This window comes from Athene noctua, chromosome 1 (genome assembly GCF_965140245.1).
Source record: "Athene noctua chromosome 1, bAthNoc1.hap1.1, whole genome shotgun sequence".
Taxonomy (NCBI): domain Eukaryota; kingdom Metazoa; phylum Chordata; class Aves; order Strigiformes; family Strigidae; genus Athene; species Athene noctua.
The window spans coordinates 232110871-232133066 of record NC_134037.1 but is presented as its reverse complement, the minus strand read 5'-3'; the positions used below and the strand labels follow the sequence as shown (position 1 = coordinate 232133066).

Sequence of the window (22196 nt, the reverse complement as noted above, 5' to 3'; positions counted from 1 at the left end):
CTGCTGATGACACTGGTCTGCATCATATTTTATATTAGAAAATATTGTTTCGTAAAATAAAACCTGGAAATATTTTTCGGAGCAAAAGCAGGTACAGATGAAAATATATACTTAGACCTATCCTGGTGTGTCTTCTACATTTCCATTATGTGAGGCCATGCTGAAAGGGAAACAAGGATCTGAACACCTTTGGTAAAAGAAAAATATCCCTCCTGAAAAGTGCCCAACCTATAAATGGACCAATCTTCATTTTTTTCTCTTATTTTTGCAGGAGAATTGAAGACAGTTAACTAATAGTCTGGAGCAATTGCAATGTTGCCCTCCCTGCCATGGCAGTTCACACACAAACTGGGGAGGGGGAAGAAATTTTAGTGTATTGCCAGTACATCTGTTATTTCCAGAAAGCAAAACCATCTTACAAGGCTCTGTAAACAGTCATGAGGTTGTTTCATGAGTGACTTGCCAGGTACATGCAGTAATATTTGTTATGGCTGTTGACATTTCCTAGCTATACTCCGTGTCAGGAAAGGCCAGATGTCAGATTCAAGTGGTACATAGAACCCGAGATCCCAGCCTGGTGTTAACAGAGACTTCAACACCAGGACTGCCAGAGCTGCTGTCACTGAGTATTCATTTCCTTCAGCCCTGTGGTTAGGAAAAGATTGTTTCTTGCTTCTAATCTGCCCCCTTTTAGATAATTTCCTCTTCATTGCTGCATATAATGATATTTAATTCACATCTCTGTCTTAACTGAAGAGAAAATAATGGACAATGGACAATTATAATTTCAGATATAATCCTCTTCCAGGATGTTCCCAGACTCTTGGGACCTGATTAGTCCCAATGTGAAAAAAAATCATGCTTGCAAGGTGTGCTCAAGTAGAGAACATTTTGCAAACTGAAAATGTTAATCACATGTTTTGTGGCTAACTCTGCCAGTGGCTTTCTGTGGAACCTCTTGTATATAGGTTAATTCTGCATTTTGATCAAAGATCTCCTTTTGCTCACTGCTATGTTCAGAATCCATAGGGCACTGCATGCAAATACAGCTGTATAGCCTTGGTATCCCTCTTTTGGATGTGGGAAGGTTAACACCCATTGTATCTCTCTATTGTTAATTGAGAAAGGGGTATCTTTTTACACAAGCCTCATTTTAGAAGTAGTCAGTGATTTTCTCCCAGGAGTTTGGCATTCTCCCTTGACAGCTGTCACCTTCCTTAGATAGCTGCTGTGAATAACTCCTACCCTTTGTAAAAGTGCCATAAAATGGTAGTTCAAGAGTATCAGTCCTCCCAAGTTCAGAGCAAAGCAAGAGAAGCATTTTGAATGCCCGGATTACAATTGCATGATAAAGTCCTGGCTATGTTAAAGTCAATAATTAAATTCCCATCAGGTTAAAAAGCCAGGATTTCACCAAAATACTTTTAGCCTAACTTCATTATCACCAAGGCATAATAAAATGAATATATTTCAGAGAGTGTAACTAATTTCACCACAATTTTTTTTACTATCTTTTTGTTATGTTTGAGTTTCATTGTTTGAACAAAGTTATGATTTTGACCTCATATCGTCTTTGACCTCGTCTGTCTGCATCCAGTTAGCATCTCCAGCAGCTTGGACACAATATTCTGTGGGGTTTTCTCCAGACATGAAATCAATAACATTAAGTAGGGATGCATTTTTTTTTTTCCATTTGAGTGCTTGAAGCTGTTATCAGAGCATTTCTTAAGTTGAACTGAGCATCTTAGATTTGATGTTGATTCTTCCTTTAATTTTTCCCCTCTGTATCTGCTTTTCAAGTAGTTACCAGATGATCCTTGACTCAGAGGAGGAGTATACCCAGGGTGAAATATTGAAATATTTTATTAAATTGCTCACTTAATGCTACACTGAAAGTAATGTTATTCCTAACTACACCCTAGTCTTCTCTTTTCACGTAGTATGGTTGATCACTGATGATCTTTACTAAAGACAAGTAAAGACAGCTCTTAAATGAGGCTCATTTTTACAGCAAACCAAGCAAAGATTTAATAAGCCAACCCACTTCAGTTTTTGAGGAAATCTGTAATTGCATCAGACTCATCAGAGTTCAGTTCTTGTACTTCACTATGCAAACCCTTAATGGAGGCACCCAAGGGTACCTGCTGTGAACATCCCATGTCAGTGCATGTGTTAGTACACACCTGCCATAGGATGGGACACCTCTGTGCCATGTGACTGTCTCACATCAAACAAACCAGGTGAGATGAAAAAGGCCCTTGAACACAGGGAGAGAAGAGGGAGCTAGAAGAGTGCAATGTCTGTTCAAATTGTCCCAGTAGTTCGGGGGACTAACACCTAACAATAGTTGATCACCTTTATTGATGAAGATCCCAAGTGACTGCTGATGCTTTTGCTTCGCTTCCTTGTGAGTGCAACAGCCATTTCCTGGCTATCCCATGCTTCAAAAGGCTTGCTCTTCTCAGAACAGCACAGGCTTGTGATAAAAAATGTGCTTAACATGGCTAATATAGAAGCATTTTCTGGCCTAAAGTTACAGGCCAGAAAACCCCATTTTCTTCCACACATCAGGAAATGTGTGTTTCTTTTCTATCTGAGCTTCCCAGGTTTGTAAGCTGCGAACCTCAGCCTCAGAAAGCTGATACTGAATCACTGAGTAGCTTCATTGGCTTTTCTGGGGTTGTCTGGCCTTGCAGCATTTCTAGAGCACATGGGAGTGAGTGGATTCTGCAAAAAGTGAGGTGATGACAGATGGGGGTGTTTGAGGGTAGGGAGATAGTGATGGCAGCCTTACCATACCCAAGAGCTCAGGGCTGATGTCCTCTACAAGGGGTGCCAGAAGTTGGGGTTTGGTTCTCTCCTCCACCTGACAATGTTCAAAGCTACATTGCCCCAAATGAGCATGGACTATGTGCACTCTCCAGTTCCTCTGTTGTAACTGCTCCCCTTTGCAAGATCATATTCAGTCAACTAATTCATTTAACAAATGCAAATAGCTGTCTAAAAAGAACCAGCAGGAGTAATGGTGCAGTGCAGAGATGAGGGCTGCCCCCTGAAGAGAGATGTGGGGTTTGGTTTTTCATCATGGAGATGTTATGTTGTTAGAAGAAGGTGCAAGGACCCTGTACCCTGATTGGAGTTGGGCATAAAGTCCCCAGGGATTACAGAGACCCATTTACTGTCTGTATTCAGGTTCTTCTGTCCTGATGGAGCCAGGACCAGGGAGCAAGGAGTGGCCATGCTCTTTCTACTCTCTGCCTTTTCCATTCCATGCATTTATTTGTAGCCCTTCTATCACTCATTTCTTCACATTTTCATCAATTTAAGGCATGTGGAGTATGATAAATTCACACAGCTATGACCATTTGAAGATCAGCAGCTTTCCTACTTACCACAGCAGGCATGAGGAATGACCACCTCATGAATTCAATACCAGAAGGCCTGAAAAATAACAGGAGTTTAACTGGCTGTTTAGGACCATATTATCAAAGAGCCTGCTCAGCCTTCAGAAGTTCTTACACACCGATAGATCAAGTTCTCCTGAGTTCCCCCCTTCGCCACCCCAGCCCTGGCTCAGCATGTTAAAGGACAGCAATAGAGTTTCATTAACACAGTGCAGATCTCTCTCAGCTGGCTGAATCACAGTCTCTGCAGTTTCAGTCACTACCTAACCCTATGGAGAGAAAATGGCTACAGTAGACTGAAGTATATTCTGACAGAGTGTGCTACCTGAAGCAGATCTGAGCTGTAGCAATAAACCCCTTCATTAATGTGCAGCAAGAAATCACACCACTTCCCTTGTCCCTAATTAAAAGTGTCAAAGTGGCATCGTAACTTGACTTTTGATTGGAGTGAATTCCTGTCATCTGAGGGAGGAGAAGAGAGAACTCTGAGACACAATGATAAAACCCATTCAGCCACCCACTCAGCAAATCACAAAAGTTTTTTGACTTTAAATTTCATGTGAGCTCCACAGGGAGACAGTTCTTCAATGCCCAGAGCTACCTGACATGTTAATAATATTTGATCATTATGTGCAGCTTTTCATCCCAAAGCATTTTCCCTGAGTATTTATACTGCACACGTATACAGGAGTCATCTCGTCATTCCTAGTGAGGAATAACATTCAGCCTTATACATATGCAGCTGTGTGCTTAACCCACACAGTGTACAAGGCAGATTGGCTTGTCAGAGCACTCAGGCTCCCCCGCAACCACCTGAAGGATGATGAGCCACCTCTGCTTCAGCCACAAGCCTTCTATTGCAGTCCTGGGCATTGTACACCACATTCACACTCCCTCCAACCTGCTAAAGGCCTTCAAGTAATAGACAGCAAAAAGTGACAGAAGCGAGAAAGAACCTTCAGCATCCCCAGGAGACACTCTTCATAGAATCACAGAATGGTTTCTGTTGGAATTGACCTTAAAGATGATCTAGTCCAACCCCTCTGCCATGGGCAGGGACACCTTTTACTAGACCAGGTTGCTCAAAGCCCTGTCCAACCTTTAACATTTCCAAGGAGGGGGCATCCACCACTTGTCTGGGCAACATGTTCCAGTGCCTCACCACCCTCACAATGAAGAACATTTCTTACACTTAATCTAAATCTTTCCTCTTTCAGTTTAAAACCATTACCCTTTTTCCTTAGCACTACATGTGCTTGTAAAAAGTCCCTCTCCACGTTTCTTGTAGGACCCCTGGAGTCTGGAAGTATTGGAAGGCTCTGTAAGGTCTCCCTGGAGCCTTCTCTTCTCCAGGCTGAAACAACCCCAACTCTCTCAGCCTGTCCTCATAGGAGAGGTGCTTCAGCCCTCTAATCACCCTCTTGGCCCTTCTCTGGACTCACTCTAACAGGTCCATGTCCTTCTGATGTTGGGGGTCCCAGGGCTGGGCACAGCACCCCAGGTGGGGTCTAGTGAGAATGAAGTAGAGGAGGTGAATCACCTCTCTCGACCTGTTGGCCACACTTCTCTTGATGTGGCCCAGGATACGGCTGGCTTTCTGGGCTGCAGGCATACATTGCTGGGTCATGTTGAGCCTCTTGTCAACCAACACCCCTGAGTCTTTCTCCTCAGGAAGAGTTCATCATCCTAATCAAGATCTAATCCAAAGGAATGAGAGCTCCAAAATGTTTTTTTCAAGTACTTTTCATATATTCAGATGTGGAGATTCCTGTGAATATGGGTCAGGTTGACCTGGGTTTTCAGATACCTAGAATTAATATCTTTCAAGTACAGATCCTTGCTGAAAACCATTCACTCTCATAAAACATTTAAGGTTGGATTTTTTCCCCTCAATTACTTCCTTCTATTTCAACAAAGACATTTTCAAAACAATTCTGAATGTTCCAGAAGGGAAGAAAATTGTCTTTTTTTTCTGTCTTTAATTTTTTTTTAGAAGTGCATCATTCTTGAGGAGATTTCTAGAGCACTGTTTGTGTTAAAGACCATGTCAAAGGACTTTCACGAGTTATCAGTCTCAACTAGACACAAAGTATCCCCTCCTACAATGACTTCACCAGAGATGGTGGGCAGGTGATGCTTTTGTTCAGCCAACCATTGGTTTGCTGCAATTCCCTAACACAAAGTGTGCAAAATGACAATTACCTTTTTCCTTGCAAAACAACAACCTTCACATCACATAAAACATCTGTGTTAAGTCATCAGGAACCTACACACAAATCCAGCTTTAGAAAATGAAGCAACCTGATTATACTTTTAAAAATAAGCATGAAATAACTTTCATATTAGTCATCTGTATTTTGCATATGTACATTCCCATAAAATAGATGTGTTCAAATACAATGAGAACAATATAAAGAGATAGTTTCAGTGAGAAAAGCATTTTCAGATTATTGCTAGTTGCCTAAACTCAGCAGGTGAAAGTTATAATAGTAAAAGCTTTGTAATGAAAAAGTTAAAAGCATCTCTCTGGCAAATGGATTGGAAAAATAGGATGTCAAGAGCACCATAATACAATTAATCTTCACTCCTGAAAACACTTCTATCATGTAGGATAAATCAGACAAACAAATCTTAGATGCATAGAGGAGTGTTCAATGTACTTCGTTTGCAAGGTCTTATATTTGTTGTTCTAATTTTTCTTCATTGTTTTTCCTATAATTTTAATGCCAGATAATTTTTCAAGCCAGTTGTCAACTGTCTATTTGTTAATACCAGCACACTTTTAAATTTACAGTCATGGTACATTCTATTGGTGTACTTTAAAAGTAAATCTCTATATTAGTGTACTTTAAAAATAATTACAATGTGCTGTGGCTGACAAAACCAACACTGCTTTCTTGCATAATGCAAAATAAGTTATCAAGTTTGGACTTGATCTGAATGAAAAGGTGACACCTGGTCTGTATCATTTCTGATGATAAACCAGTCACATTCACCAGCATTGTGGCATATGGCAAATACACTCTTCCGCATCACTAGGTAGATAGTAGAAGGAGAAAGATCCTCTGAGACCCTGGAGAAAAAACACCAAAACCAAGGGCTTTTTTCTGAATTGTTGACCTGGTGCTAACTCTAGAAGTAGTGCAAGCTGCTTGTGAGAGCTCAGGTTTTGGGCAGATGGTTGGATACCTCATTCCTTGCCTTATTCTTTTTATATGGGATGCAACACTGTAATTTGTTTCTGTAAACTAAGTTATCCCAGTGTCCATAGAAAAGGCCAAGAAACTTCTCTACATATAAACAGTGTGTCAGCAAGACCACCTAACTTAATGATGTCAGCCACTTTACTAAAATCAGCTCTTAGGCTGTGAGGAACCGGGACTGTGTAAAATATGATATTTCTAGAAGTAGTTAATTTGCTAGCACAAGATCAATTTATTTGCAGCAAGAAAATAATTATATTAATCAAAGACTATGAGCAATTTTCTAGTCATTAGAGTGTTTTTAGAGGAGTAGTCAGCAGAGTCAGAAACTGTCAGTGTAAGAGGACATGCTGAAAGAAGAGCTGTGTAACACACATGATGGTCCTGGAGTATTCGGAGTTACTTTCAGAGTTCAGGCACTCAACCAGATTTCCACAAAGTCTCAGCACAGCACCGTGCCACAGCAGTCCATAAAGGGGAACAAGCTCCATAAAAGGAAGAATTAGGCCCAAACCAAACATTGCTGTTGTCGGGAATCATTGAATCCTGTAGCCCAGCAGAGGCAAGGTGGTTGTAGCAAGGCTGAGCAGGTATTCCCCACAGGCATGTGCACAAACACACGTATAAAACACATGGATCACATGCATACATATACATGTGGCCAGCCACACAGATCAACGTAAACTCAACATTCATAAACACAAACAGTACTGATGGCCTCATCTTGCTCCCCTTTCTGGCTGATCAGGATAAAAGGTCCATTAGTGGGAAATATATATATGCAGACTTACATGTATATACAATGTGGATCCCTTCAGTAACTGGCCTTTGACTCTCAGTCTATCATATAACTGGCCCCTGCCTCACCATACACACACACACAAACAAGTCTTTTAGTCATTCCCCAGAACCCACGGTGTCCCCAGTTGCTGTCTTGGACACCCTGGCCCCTCCAGTAGATCACATGCAGTGTCTATGGACTATCCTGGATCCATCTCAGACCTATGGCCACTTCAACACATGGCTTCCAAGCTTATTTTCCTACTTGGTGGCTGCTCTGGCTTTGATGCTCACCAGTGATCACAGAGCAGCATGCGAACACACTCTGGTGTCTCTAACTATGGCACTCCAGACGTATGGCCCTCTGACCCCTGATCCCACTCTTGCTGCTGCATTTAGACCCCCTCACACACACCCTGCACACACAGTAGAGAGTCCCACACCCAGGAAAAAAGTTAGAATTTTAATTTAATGAGCGTAATACACTGATCAGGGCATGGCATGGCCAGACAAGTGTACTGACCAGCAACCTGTTTACATGCAACCAGTCCCTTTTATCCCCTTCCCAAACCACCATGATACCTCCCCTTTCCTGCCTTTTGTTTCCCTGCTAAGAACCCTCAACTAAGTCTTGTACAATCCCAAGATGCTTTTCCCCTGCATCCTTTAACAAGTCCAGTACCCCTATAGGCAGTGCCCCCCTCAGTGTGTAAGATGATCCAGAGAGCATTTCCACGGACTGGTTTTGATCAGTGTCACACTTGAACCCTGGGACTGATGCTCTCCTGTGACAGCCCTGGGAGGAGATGGATTGGGGCACTCTGTTTTCTCTGGTTAGGTTATCCGGCTTTCCCCATCTGTGATGGTGCCTCTGTCCTTTGTGCTCATGGAGGTAAGACTTTAATCACAAGTATCAGGACGAAGCAGCAAGTGATGGTGGTTAGAAAATCCCTTCTGCAGGGGATGGAGGCACCCATCTGTTGATGACACAACCCACATGTTGTTCAATGAGGGCACAGAACTGGGATGTTGCAGAGAAACTGCTGAGGTTTATCCAGCCATTGGACTATTACCTTTTTTTGCACATCCATGTGCTCTGACTCCACAGCTGATCCTGCTTTGAGCAAGAGGCTGGACTAGAGACCTCCCAAGGTCACCTGCATGATTTTGTGATTCTTTGATCATCTGACTCACAATCACTGTCTGTAAGTGTACTCATACATTGCCACATTTGCAGGGAAATTTGATTTAAGTTAAATTTAAATAAGCTCTTTCATTGTAGTTTAGCTCAACTTGGATTGAACAATTTTGTATTCATCATAGATAAGAATATAGACAAGGAGAGTAGCCCACTCTCAACTGACAACTGTGTTAAGCTGTCAGAAGTTGTCCTGTACCTCAGCCTTGCATGTCCCCATAAATTTAAGATGTCTGACATGATATGCTTTGAAACTATTGCAAGATTTCCATTCGCTTGATTGGAAATTGAATTAGGCTCCATTCAGATTAAAACAGTGAAATTATATTTTCCGATGTGGGTCTGCAGTACATTTAAAGAAAGCCCAGCAAAGCGAACTCAACTATACCAGACTTTAAGAGATCCCCAGGTACACGAAAATAAGTTAAAAACATGCAGTCTTCATGTCACAAGCCAGTTTCTACCCATGTTTGCAGTAGAATTGTCAAACCTGCCTGGCTGTCTATAAGCAGTTTGGTCAAGCACATCTGAAGTCTAACCCAGTTCTGTGGATTTAGAGCAGGTACACATATGCATTTCAAGAGCTTAAGGACTTCAGACTTGGTATCACTTGTATATGGTTCTTTCTTCTATCAAAATCATGAAATTACCTTTTCTTTCCAAGTTTACAGAATGTCTCTGTCCTATTGTTAATAGTCTGCAAGATTTTTGCTGTTTCAGATATATAGTTTTTTCTCCTCCTACGCATTTTCTCTCATAAGTCCCCTGGCTGATGAGAAAGTGTGTGTATCCCTTACATCTAACAACATTCAGCAGTTGCTCTGTCATATGCCTGCTGTGTTCAACATCTAGGCTTTCCTTCTTCTGCTACTGTTTTAATGCCTCAGACAATTGGCTTTGTACAAAGGCCAATATATTCTGCAAACTCTTCCAGAGTCTGGTAGGTTTTGGTTTTTTTACTAGGTCTTTCAAGAAGGCACATTATTATTTTTACACACACACCCCACCTCACCTCCACCCCCCAATTCTGCAGAATCCTGTATACTACAACAAAAGGGAATGAGGTCTTTGAAGACAATATGCAAGCAGTCATCATTCCCCCTAGATTTAAAGGTAATTATCAAATATTTGGATTACCCAGATAGCACAGAGAGTATTTCAGCTCTTTGTATATTTGTCATTTGCATCCTGATCACATGCCAAGTGTCTTCAATGTCATATTCATTAAATCCCATAGTCTGCCTTTCAAGCAGAGTCCTGAGTAATGGGTGATGTGGAACTGCACCCTGGCAGGACTAGTTTCCAGGTAGGGAAGCTACTGTTCCAGCACTGCTCATCTCTTTGTCAGCATTTATGGAGAATGGCAAGTCCTCACTCCCCCATTGTTTAGGGATGCTGGCTAGCATATGTTTTCAGGATCACAGAACTTTTTAGGCTTAAGAGAACCATTTTCACTAAAGAGAGAAGCCCCAGGCAAGAGCAGACTTTTTATATTCTGTCTGCTTTTTTTGCACTGGTACAAGACCTGTAGGCCTGTAGAGGATTAGTGATGTCTGGCTTGAGTACTTTTTATTTAATATCATACTTTTCCAAAGGGGCAAAAAATAAACCAATGAAGGACTGAAAGACCCAAGTCACCCAACCTAAATATCTGGGGCTTTCTGCTCTGCTGGTCCCATGGAGTGCAGAGCTAGCCTTTTATTCTTACAGTACCTGCGACTATCCTCTGTAGAAAGTCACCACATTTTTCTACCCTTCAGGATTTCTGTGTCTCTCTCAGGCAAATGCAGCTCTCTCAGGATTCATGCTCTTATCTGCTGAGTCTACAGTGTAGGACCCAGCTGCTCTGTGGTGGGCCATAGTGGACAGTGAGACCAAACGCCTTTTGGAGCAATCCACTTGCCCATGCCTTTGCATTTGCTTCCAAAAGAAGCCAGAGTACATGAGAATGACACAAATCCAACTTCTGTCCCACGTTACAGCTCGGACATGGCTAAGGTATACATCCATCTGTGAAAACTGTCATGTAAAACTCTCCACAGCCATCAGCTCCATGTCAGTGGTAACGTCAGAGGTCTGCCTGTGGAAATGAATAGTCTGTGTGAGAAAATAATTATTTTCCATCCTCTTTTATCCAGCAAGTTTTCCTGAAAATTTTCCAGAAAGACTCTCTCTGGACTTTCCCTCCCTGTTTCAGAAGCAGGACCCCCAAATCAAAATGCTGGTCCCAAGAGGTGTCTGCAGGATCATAGGGTTTGTCAAGCCCATGAAGGAAATTCATATCTTTTCATAATCTGCTGATGGATGAAAGTGTCATTTGCAGGGAAAAGCTCCAAGCTGGCAATGGCAAAAGCATCACATAGAATGGTTGCATTCACGTGGAGCAGCTCTGGAGCTGTCATCATCAAATTGGACGTCCTGTTCTCTGATACCTGACATAATTTGTGAATAATGAATAGGGCCAGGTCCCTAATGATCTCCAGGTGTGATTTAACCTGGATTAATCCTTTCACATACTGTATTTAGTTCTTGCAAGGTCATTTCAGTTCTAATAAGTACTGGTTTGCACATGCTCAGCTGTGTTCTTGTCCTTTAATTCAGTAACTGCCAGATGGTAGCAAAATACTCCTTTTATAATGAAATCTGATGAAGGAGACTGCTTAGGACCTCAGAAAATATAATGTGCCAAATAAAGGGTGGTCTCCAGGCTAGAAAGCAAATAGTATACATTAAATAATTTTCCTCTGGCATCTGGTGATCAGTAGCTTTTTGTCAGAGAGGTGACATAACTGTTTCCAATTAGTTATTGCCTCATTCACCTTTGTACTCTTAAAAGTCTTGTTTCTGTGCGTTGGAATAAGTAGTGCCTCTAAAAATGTGCAAATTAACTGTGTGAGGATTTGTTGTAGAGGCTTCATAGGTACCAGATTTGTACCTCTAGTGTGTAGTCAGATACTTAAGGTTTTCACTTACATTTTAATTAGCCTGGTTTCTGGGTGAATTTCACACTCATTTTTAGACACAATTATGCCCATTTCTTTTAAATCACTATTAATTCCTAGCAGAATTGGTACTGAATTCTTAATGTGACCATGCACACTCTGGATTTTCTCACGGCATGCGAAATCTTATTTTGGCAGCTGAATACATCAGAGTTGCCTAATTTATCATCTTCTGTGAGGCAGGTAGTTTTAGATGGCAGAAACCTCTCCTTCTCAAGCCTCCAAGAACCTGCAACCTTCTTCTAAAACCAAGTGGTTTGCTGAGTAGCTATCTTTGTCAGTCTTAGTTTTCTCAGGCTCCCCCATAACCAATTTTTTACTCTTTTACCCTCTGTACCAGTACAAAGTTAAAGAAGACTTGATGTGACTTCCTTCAGCATCCATTTACACTGTCCTATAGATCATACAAAATGTTCTGCACAGGCTCAAATCTAGGCATTAAATGAGAATCCATCTGTTCGTTGCTCCCAATGGGAATATAGTTTCTTTCTCTGCATCACTATTTGACAAAACTTCTAATCCCATCTGAAACTGCTAGTGTATTGTGTTTGGGGCCCGGTATATCAAATACACATCTCTCCGCTCCCTCCTTCCCCTCTCAGGAATTGTTATTTTTAGACTGCTTTTCTATCTCAGATGGAGTCCAAAGTTACATCTTAACCTATACAAGCTCTGGTGGCATATGCTGCTCTGCTCTTCTGCTACAGTATCATGAAATCTGTCATTCGTCTCTGTTCTTCTGATCTGTAATCCCCTTGTCATTACTGCCCTTATGGAGAAATTCATGCAAACACTTCTCTTATTTCTGTTTCTTGCCTGGGTTTTCTTTCACTGTTCTTGGATGCCATGGCCAGCAGTACATGAGTATTTGCATTACCCTTTGGCTCTATCAGGAGGTGAATCAACAGTTACTGGACAATTTATAGCATACTCCTGCTGTTATAATATGACCTGTGCATTACAATACTACAGGAGTGTTAGCATCAAGGTGGTGTAGCTGCCAGAGCGCTCTGGCACACCACTCTTTTAAGAGGGGATCACTGCAGCTCTTGAACTGCGGACTCCCTCCTACCTGTAGGTGTCTAAATCTTTGGTATAGGTTTCCCTTTGCAGCCAATGAGGAATATAAAGTAGGCACCACCAAAGTCCAATTTATTTTAACCTAAAGTAACTAAAACACATGACTAAAAAGTTATTTCTGCTGACTAAAAAGGCAACAAAGGCTGGCTAGCTTACATGTACACAACTACACATAGATCTCTGGCTAGGAGACATGCCTCAGTTGGCCACTACAACTGCAGCAAACCACAGGTGTCTCAATGCATCTCACTCCTCCTTCACCGTGGGCTAAGGTCTGTCAGAGCCCATCGTTGCTGGAGGCAATGTGTGTATATCACTCAAATGCACATACAGTTTCTTAGCTCACACATGGAAACTTGTTCCTCTTCACAACACAAGGGAACATTTGAACCCATGATGCATCTGAGCCATCAGGGACTGTGTATCAGGCAGCTGCTCATTGGAGCCAGCCTATAAAGAGCACAGAGTACATCACTGGGCATGGGGTGGGGGGTGGAAGGGGAAGGGGGGAAGGTGGTGGTGTTTTGTTTTGTTCTGTTTTTTTAAATTGAGAATGGGGAGATGCCTGACTCTTTATACCAGTCTCACAGATTGTGAAGCCTTTAGTCATCTATAAAGAGGCACATTTGACATATTTTGGAGTTTTTCCCTTTTTTCAGCATGGATTATTCACACTTTCAGAAATGTCCTAGAGCAACCCAAGCCCAGTGTCTCTCTTTTATTGCCCAGTGTCTCTCTTCTATTGCACGAAATGCTTGCCAAGAATTTTGGAGCAAGGTGCCACCCTGAGTGCATACTCTTGATGGGCCACATCATTATGCTGAAGAATGCAAATTTGCTTGTGTTTAAGGCTGCCAAGTCTCATGCAACCTCCAGCTACTTACCTTGAGTCCCACAACCAGAACAAGAGCACTGTTTCTGCGCAGTCCCACCTCACACCACTGTATCTCCATCCCCATGCTGCCTGCCTCCAAGGTTTTGCATGGAACTGCTGAGCATTTCACAGAGCAGATGCAGCAGCGTGAGTCACTGCTTTACTAAGGAACGAGTTACTGCATATCAGTTGCTCCATGGAAACGGTCCATGTATATGCTTGAATATTGTGCAATGCACTTTGAGGCCACTTACATGCCTCTGAAATAGAGATAATTTGTTTACTTCGCATATACCCTGGAGAAGAGTAATCTGTGTCACACAACTGTCTGGGTACTTCTGATGGAGCATCTATCATGATAGCTTTGCTGAGATTTGGATGGTTCAGGCCACCTGGTTGCAGAAAAAGGAGCTCAAAGCAGGAGCCTTGACTTGTTTACCCTTAAGACTGACTCTCTTTCAGTCCTCCAAAGAATGTAGTTTTATGCCAAACACCTGTTGGGAATGGTTTCTGAAATATGCTGACCCCCAAAACATGCCTGGGAATTGTTTGAGACAGGGGCCAACACGATGCCAAGCACTGGTCGAAGAGTATAACAGGGTAGATGATTGTGCTCTGATAACTAGAAACATTGCTAGTAACTGTTGAATTTACTCTTACAGCTGTAGCTGAATGTTTCCATTCACATTCCCTAGAGGTGGTCTTTGTTTACAGCTTTAATAGCTAGAAAATGTGAGTTTTCTGACCATCCTCACACTTTAGGGCATATCTTTCAAGCTGTTACAATGAAGAAGCACTAGCAACAAAGTTATTACTCCACAAACAAAATTTGTCTTCTTGGCAGCTCTTGCTGTAAAGGTGCTTTAAAAAGTGTCTTAATATTCTGCAAACAAATCAATTATTTATAATTGTCTTGTCTTTAGATGTGAGTTAAAGTAACGATCTTTTCTGTAGAGTTGAAAGGAAGCAGACAGGTTTAATTGAAGTAAATGAAATCTGCATGACCGTGTCTTTATTTTTTTTTTAAACTTTGTAGGAAATCAATGTATTGACGGTAGCATTGGTCAACCAAGACAGAGAAAAAAATTCAGAGAAACGAAGCCCAGGTCTAAAATCAGAGAAAGAGGCACTATTAATAGGTAAGATAACTCCAAAGAAAAATTTTCAGAACAAAATGCATTTTAGCAAGTTTGTGTTTTGCATATGTGTTTGCATGCACCTTTGTGCTAGTAAAAGTTAAAAAAAAAAAATAAAAGGTTAGGTTTTATTTTTCATCTGTATTCATAACGGATTTTACCAAGAGAAATCCTAAAATACAAGTGAAAAACTCCTTTCTGAAAAATTCTTCAGAGTTTAATAAAAGGATTTCAGGTATGAATAAAATTGCAGGATCTGCATTTAGACTTGCAGCATGAATAAATGAGGACTTTATTTACATCAATATTTAGCAGGCTAGAATTGTATAACTTGTTGTCTGATTATTAGACAAAATGGTGAAGGAGAAGGGGATGGAAATAATGTTAGCAAACTACCAAGAAAAAATTATGTATACTGAATGTATTAAGCAAGTCAGATTTATGCTTTTGACATTAGGTGAGGGAATTAGCAATATGAATATTTATAAAGAATACCACAAGGACTGTCATATCCTTTACCTAGAAAAAAAAAATCTTTAAAATAAAGTCTTAAAGAGTGCCTAAAAGCTAAAGCTTATAGGCAGTGGGCCAGCTAACTGGTACCTAGCATTTGGCCACACAGGAATTGTGGTTGTACCCATGCTACCCTCAGAGGGAACATGCCCCATATATATCCGTGCATGCTTTGCACATGGTTTCAGTGGGGCAGGCTTTCTTGGAGCCTAAAGGCTCACAGTCCAAAGTGGACCCCTTGTACTATGATGATCTGAAAGACCAGGTTTCATTTATTTGGTTTGGTCCTTTCACAAAGTCAGTGGTATCCTAGTAGGTAACAGTTCCAAAACTACCTTAATTTGTTTAAATGCGACTCATTTGCATCTGCTAAGCACCAGGAAAGTTGCTGGTTTATTCTTGGGGCACAGATTCAGACAGTTCAAACCAAAAAGGTCATTTAAAAGTGAAGAATGTCTTTAAATACTTAAAGGGTTTAGTACACAACTTCCTGTGACTGGTGAGATGTAGAACAGTGGGATGTACACAAATGTATGAATTAATTTAATTTTACTTGTTAAAATAAAATTTGGAACTTTTAATTGCAATGGACAGTATTTGATCTGTTCAAAGATAATTTCTGTGAGAAGGGTAGCAAGGATGGGATTTTAAGAACAGAATAAAGAAATTTTTTTCTAGGTCACTCATTATTTGACTGTAACAAGTAGTGGCAGTGTCCCAAAGTGGGTCCCATCCACCAGCTGTCCAGTGGCACACTCAGATAAACAGTAATCTCAGTCCAGATATTACTGGTCATATCGATACCCCCACAACTGACTCATTGTTACAGTTCAAAGGCAAAAGGTTGCTCAAGAAGGATTTCATGTCATCTCTTCCTTCGAGGCATGTTCAGGTGTGGCAAGAAAAAAACAGGCCTTGCCTCCATCCGTTCACTAGGTTGGTCTATATTTTAGAAAATTCAATATTCTCTTAGAGGAAAAGAGCATAAAAGAAAAAAAGCAAACAAGCCTAAAAAGTTATCATGGAACTCCAGTCAATCACTAAAAAATATTTTCAAATTACTTTTTATTTACATTATATGAAAGAGCTAGCTTTGAACATCCTGAGTTGAAAAACCTTGGGAACACACATAACAAACACAATGCCACTGGTAAAATGTGATTTGAATACAAATTGGATTTCCAGTCAACCCATCCAAGTGTGATGGTACTGGCTTTTGCTTCAAGAGCTTTTGTGTGTGTGCTTGTGGTCATGCACAGCACGAAGCAGCCAACTGCTGCTAGGACTTGCCATGGTATAAAATTAAGTATACGTCCCTCCCTTTGCAGGGTCAGGAGTTTGTAAATGGTATTGGGAAAATGAGAGAGAAAAAAAGGTGTTCTTCACAAAGCCAGTATAAAATGAGTTAAATTTTACTTATCATTTTCAACCATGGCCAGTATTTGGGAAAAAATGAAATCCAAGATTATCCTAATTCATTCAGCATCAAGAAAGCAGTATGGCCTGCAGTACACAAGATATAGTGACCCATTTTTGTCATTTGTAAGCATTTTTAATCCTGGTGTTTATGCTTTAAACATAAGGAACTTCCCCTAGGGTGTTCAGCTAAGAAACCCTTCCAAACAGAGTTGAAAATATTTGCTCTGATTCTTACAGTTCAACTCTCCCCAAACAGTAAGTAACACACATGCCATTTTGTATTTTCACTATTTGTTTAGAAGAGGAGAAATTGGATAGTGCTTTTAATAGCAATTCTGATGCCCCAAATCTTGTTTTCTCTGGTCATCATTATTATGCTGTCACTTGATTTTCACTGCAGTAAAAATCTTTAGACTTAGATCCTGACTCCTCCAAAGCCACTTTTATTCCCATACCTTTTATAACAATCCTGTAAATAACAATGAACATAAAACAGAACTGGCTGTCTTTTTAAGAGAAAGTAAATAAGTAAATAAGTCATAAAGAATTTGTTTTCTTCAGCAGCAGTTAGAGGTAATATGGATTAAACACTTTTCATAACCAGCATCAGCGTAATTACTAGAAAAATTTGAGGGAGTGAGGTTTCTGACACAATTATATGAAACGTTTTCACAACAGAGCATCCAGTGAAGGGGAAAAAAGCAATAATTTTACCATTACAATATCCACAATTTTATATTGGTAAATCAAGCATAAAATTGGTAGTTGAAATGCTTCCAGCAAGTCTTTGTTTAGAAATTCCTTTATTCATCAGTATATTATCTTGGTCACTTACTTGCTAACTGCTGTCATTCCTGAAGATGAGCTATTGTGTTTACCATGTTATTATGACTGTATTAAAAAAGTGCCATTTTGTTATGTTTATTGGGTTGTGTAAGAAAAATAAGAATCATAATTCATACTGAAAAAAGTGCAAGAACAGACTATTCAGAATTATTTTGCTCATTTTAATGATATATTGTCTGAGGTAATTTCAATACTTTGTGTGCATTTGTTTTTAATACAGGTATCATATCCACATTTCTTCACGTCCACCCTTTTGGAGCCAATATAGAATATCTTTGGTCTTATATGCAGCAGTTGGACTCTAGGGTAAAAAAATTTAATCAAAATCTGTTTTCTCTATAGAAATATTGTATTATTCTTTACTGCAGGTTAAACTCTTCATGCGTTTCCATTAGAAAGATAATGTGATATGGGGCTTGGGGGTTTGCAGTCTTTATTCATTCGCAAATTACAGTGCACGTGCTTGTGTTGAGGTCTTTGCCTCCCACTGCTTAGCTATTCTTTGTGACAAAAAAGAGCAGAGCTTTAAATGGCAAAGACTAGCAGCTGATTTTATGATACATGATACTGAAATACAGCTGAAGAGAAAGAAAGCAGAACAAGAGGCAGGTGTAGCCATGGCCATCAAACTGTGCAGAGTTTTAAGAGATGATGCCTTATTCTTCAAAAAGTTATTAGTCATGGATCACACTGAACATGAACTTTCATGAACACATGAATGGACCATGAAGCATACTCTTTGACTCCACATGGAAGTGGGGAGGGCCTCATGAAAGAATTGCCTGACCCTACTGCTAAATTCAGAGAAGGTGTGGCCAACGCACTATAGTGTGCAAAGTGTTTTTAATGAGTCAGGCCATACAGTCCATAGTCAATACATACCTGTAGGGTAAGACTTTTTGACTTACTTTTAAATATCTACTGTAAAATGAGATTAAATCAAGCCCCAAAAGGGCCTATTCCCCTCTACTGAATATTAAGCAAGTTAGGGGTGAGAAGCTCAGCTGTGAAGTAACCACCTTTGATCAGGTGAATGCTACTCTAAGTGCTAAGCAATGACTCTGCAGGATGCTAGGTTGCATGAGATACTTGTCAGATGCAGGGGTCACCCTGTAGTTAGCTACAGCTCTGATCCATGTCTGCCAAAACTTCCTCTGGATGTGATGGTGATGGTTCTTGCCCAGATTTTCTCGCAACACAGAGATAGGATGTAGCTGCGGTGTGGTCATCATAAGACAGAACTCCTTTGATCCTGGTAATAACTCCCTCCAGACATGCCACCCATAGCCAAGATCACCTTCCAGATGCTTTGGTGAGCTTCTTTGATGGTCTGCTTCATGACTCTGGAGGATACTTCCTCTGTTTCTATGAAAAGGTGTATAGCTAAAAGAAGGGGAGATCCTCAGCTAGAAGCCCACTGGAAATAAGACAGGTTGCATGGATGAGTGAAGAAGGATTATAAAGTTCTTAGGCACTATCTTCAGGCCATGGCAACTTAGATTTGCTAGTGCTTTACAGTCCACTGCTACCCACAATGAAAAGGGAATAAGGCATAAGAATAGTAGAAAGAGGTGAGAAGCTGGTGAATTTCAATTTTAAAAAAAAAAAAAACCAACAAAAACCAACAAACCTGATTTTATCAAGATCTGATGCATCCAGAGCTTCACACCTGCAACCATTCCTCTTCCACCTCTCTGTTCCCTGCCTCTGCCACATATACACCATCTTGTCCCCAGTTCCTGCAGCACCCAGTCTGCCCAATCTCCTCTGTCGTCTTTCAAGACCTTCCTTAACACTTTACGTTTGGCTAAGTCTCAACTGCTTTTTCCCCTGGCTGATCTCTCCAGCTCTGTATCTCTTGAGTGACAACAGCAACCATTTAAAATACTGGCTCCTTGTGCTCCAGCCCTGCTGCCCATAGTTGCTGCCCACTGAGCTCTTCAACTTTCTCCCCTTTCACTGCTGCAGTCCCTTCTTATTCATGTTTGTAGGATTTATCCTTGAATTTCCACTCACATGAGTGAAGTAGAGAAATGTTGGCTGCCAAGATCAAACCCTTAACGTGCAAACACAGCCTTCATGGAAGGAACATTGTCTCCATCTCTCCAAGGTGTCAGTGTACCAGGCCCTGCAGCTACCACTGGACCTACCTGCTGCATAATAAACATGAGCCACAAAATTTGACCTCGCTGGTTTATTTTGGAAGTAACTGCTTGTAGCAACAAATTACTTTTTAATAGCACGATACAGAGATGCAATCTCAGAGATGAATTTCAATTACTTTCCATGGTTAGCCTGTCATTCCTCACCTGAACAGGAATGATAAGGTCAGCATACTCATGCGTGCTGAGGGCTCAGTATAGAGCTCAGATACATTACCCAAAGGTAACCAGGTATCTGTTACTGCCATGAGAGTACATAAAAGATGGACCTGATTACTCTGGGTCTTGAGACTGCCTCCAACACTGATTTTTGGCACCATCTTTAACAAATCATTTAATCTTGCTGCACTAATGTCTTCAGGAAAATAAAAGGTGATAGATATCTTCTCATCTCTCTTGGGTGGCATGAGGTATAATTAGCATATTTTATGTTTATATACTGTTTTAAAAAGGAAATTTTTCACCATGGAAGTTTCCTACTAATATGAATAAGCAGAAATATAATCATTGCCAGAGAAGCCTATCAAACCGTGGAGATACCTGTGGATAACAGGCAGCACCCATAGATTCCTTTACTGTTCCTTTCATGACCACCACTTTAGAAGAAGTAGCAGTAGGATAAAATGGTTCATTTTCCATGACTGTTTCATTTCTTGACTTCCCTACTGATTATACCACAAAAGTTGTCTTTGTGAAAGTGTTTTCTGCAATGAGTGCATCTTTTCCATTAGGAAGGTGACCAGTCATTAAGGTTTCAAAACCATAAAAACATCCTGAACAATGACAAGTCAGGAACTTCTGCTTAGTTATCTGGGGCTGCTGACCTGGGCCAAACTGGCTCAGTAGCCATAGCTCTATAGTCCTAAGTAACAGAAGTGATCTCCCTGTGTTAGTTTTTTGCAAGAGAAAAACTGATGGAGCTGGGAGGAGAATTCAAGAGTTCATGGGATGAGAAGGAAGAATAAGATCCCATTTGCTTCCTCCTCCTCACAAGTATACCCACAACCGAAGTTCTTAGATAGACTTCATACCACACTGTGTGTCAGCAGCCCCAACATAACAGTTGTCATTCTTTTACAGTGGGATGACACTTAAAATAGCAGAATCATTTGTACAAGGAATCTGCATGTGTTTTGGAGTCTGGAAATTCATGTCAGGCTAAGGGTAAAAAACAAATAATAACAGGTTGTTGTTTTCATCTGGCCTGGATTTCCTCCACCCACCCACCCCCACCCACCCCTCCCTGACCTTATTTCTGTTCTCCATATTTCCCCTTTCCAATCTACAGGGCAGCTTTCTCACCTTAATTTTACCTTTATTTCTTTCTCAGATCTCTGCAAATGAGATAGAAATGCTTTTGATGAGGCTGCCACGCATGTTTAAACAAGAATTCACTGGTGTAGGAGCAACACTGGAAAAGAGGTGGAAGTTTTGTGCCTTTGAAGGAATTAAAACTATCTGACTGTGACTAGTAATGAAGCTATGCAGAAGAAGAATTCCTAGAGCATGGCAGGGTTATAAAGTATTAAAGTAAGAAATTTGGGTTTGGGCACATAGTAGTATGTTTTCAAAGTTATCCAAGCCTAATTTTAGTTACATTTGTGACGTTCTCTTGTGAGTGGAAATGTAGTTGTGCACCAGTTCCTAAAATAAAATAAAATTTTTTTAAAAAGTTTCAAAATGTGATGGATCTGTTTCCTATGAAAACTGAAGAAAGATACCACAGTCATAATGATTTCAGAATACTACATGTTCTACATCTAAGAAAAGCTCATTGAGCAAATAGTTAAGGAGAAAGATTGCCCGGTTATGGTCGCTAAGTTACAGCGATATATATGTAATATGTAGTGGAACTCATTAAGTTTTGTTATTGAAAGTTTTTTCTGTTTAGTAAGAAGATTGAGTAATTTTACAGTGAGGAAGAGCATACCAAAAGAAAACTTGAAGATGTGTCTGAAGTTATTGTATTTTGTAAATTAAGTTATATGCTGTACCAGGGATTTTTGCCTTATTCAAAGAGGCCTGAAAATGTGATTGGAGTCCTCAAGAATGCTTTATCAAGAATATTATTTTTCTAATGTAACTATTCTCCATTACTAGTTCTTTTAACATGGATTGCATATCAATTTTCATAAACATGTAAATAAGGAGGAAAACAGTGTTACTGTATTGTATTTGGTATGTAACATTCAGGTTTATGCATCAAAATAAATATTCAGTTGCATTACTGTTACAAATTTTATAGCAGATATATTAATTTTTATCAATAAATATGGCTTCTACCATATTGTGTGTACAAGTTTTTCTTCTGATGTTTTTGAATTTTTATCAATCCAACAAGAGTCTCCTGGCACTTAACTTTCTTATACCTAAAACTATTAATTGCAAATAACTTGGTTAATTAATTAGGTATCAAAAAAGAGCTTGCAATATTAGCTAAGATTAAAATAATTAAAAATGTCAGTAGGGAAAATACCAGCATGGACCTTTGTTTAGCTGAACAGATTTCATTTGTTTTTTCAGACAAGCAGCGAAGTTAAGAATGAACACCTTCAGATTTCTCATCTTCAGTGTTGGGT

General features: G+C 40.2%; 1 protein-coding gene across 11 annotated transcripts in view; it reads left to right on the top strand.

Annotated features, from left to right (window-relative positions):
• ENOX1 (ecto-NOX disulfide-thiol exchanger 1) overlaps nucleotides 1-21904 on the top strand; it is a 380057-nt gene extending 358153 nt beyond the window's left edge. For all 11 annotated transcript variants that reach the window (XM_074912668.1, XM_074912637.1, XM_074912684.1 and 8 more), the window contains 3 exons: nucleotides 14578-14680; nucleotides 17676-17761; nucleotides 20948-21904. In XM_074912668.1, the coding sequence (XP_074768769.1) occupies nucleotides 14578-14680; nucleotides 17676-17761; nucleotides 20948-21079 (321 nt within the window). In that variant the 3' untranslated portion in view covers nucleotides 21080-21904. The remainder of the gene's footprint in view (nucleotides 1-14577; nucleotides 14681-17675; nucleotides 17762-20947) is intronic.
• Nucleotides 21905-22196: the final 292 nt, after the last annotated feature.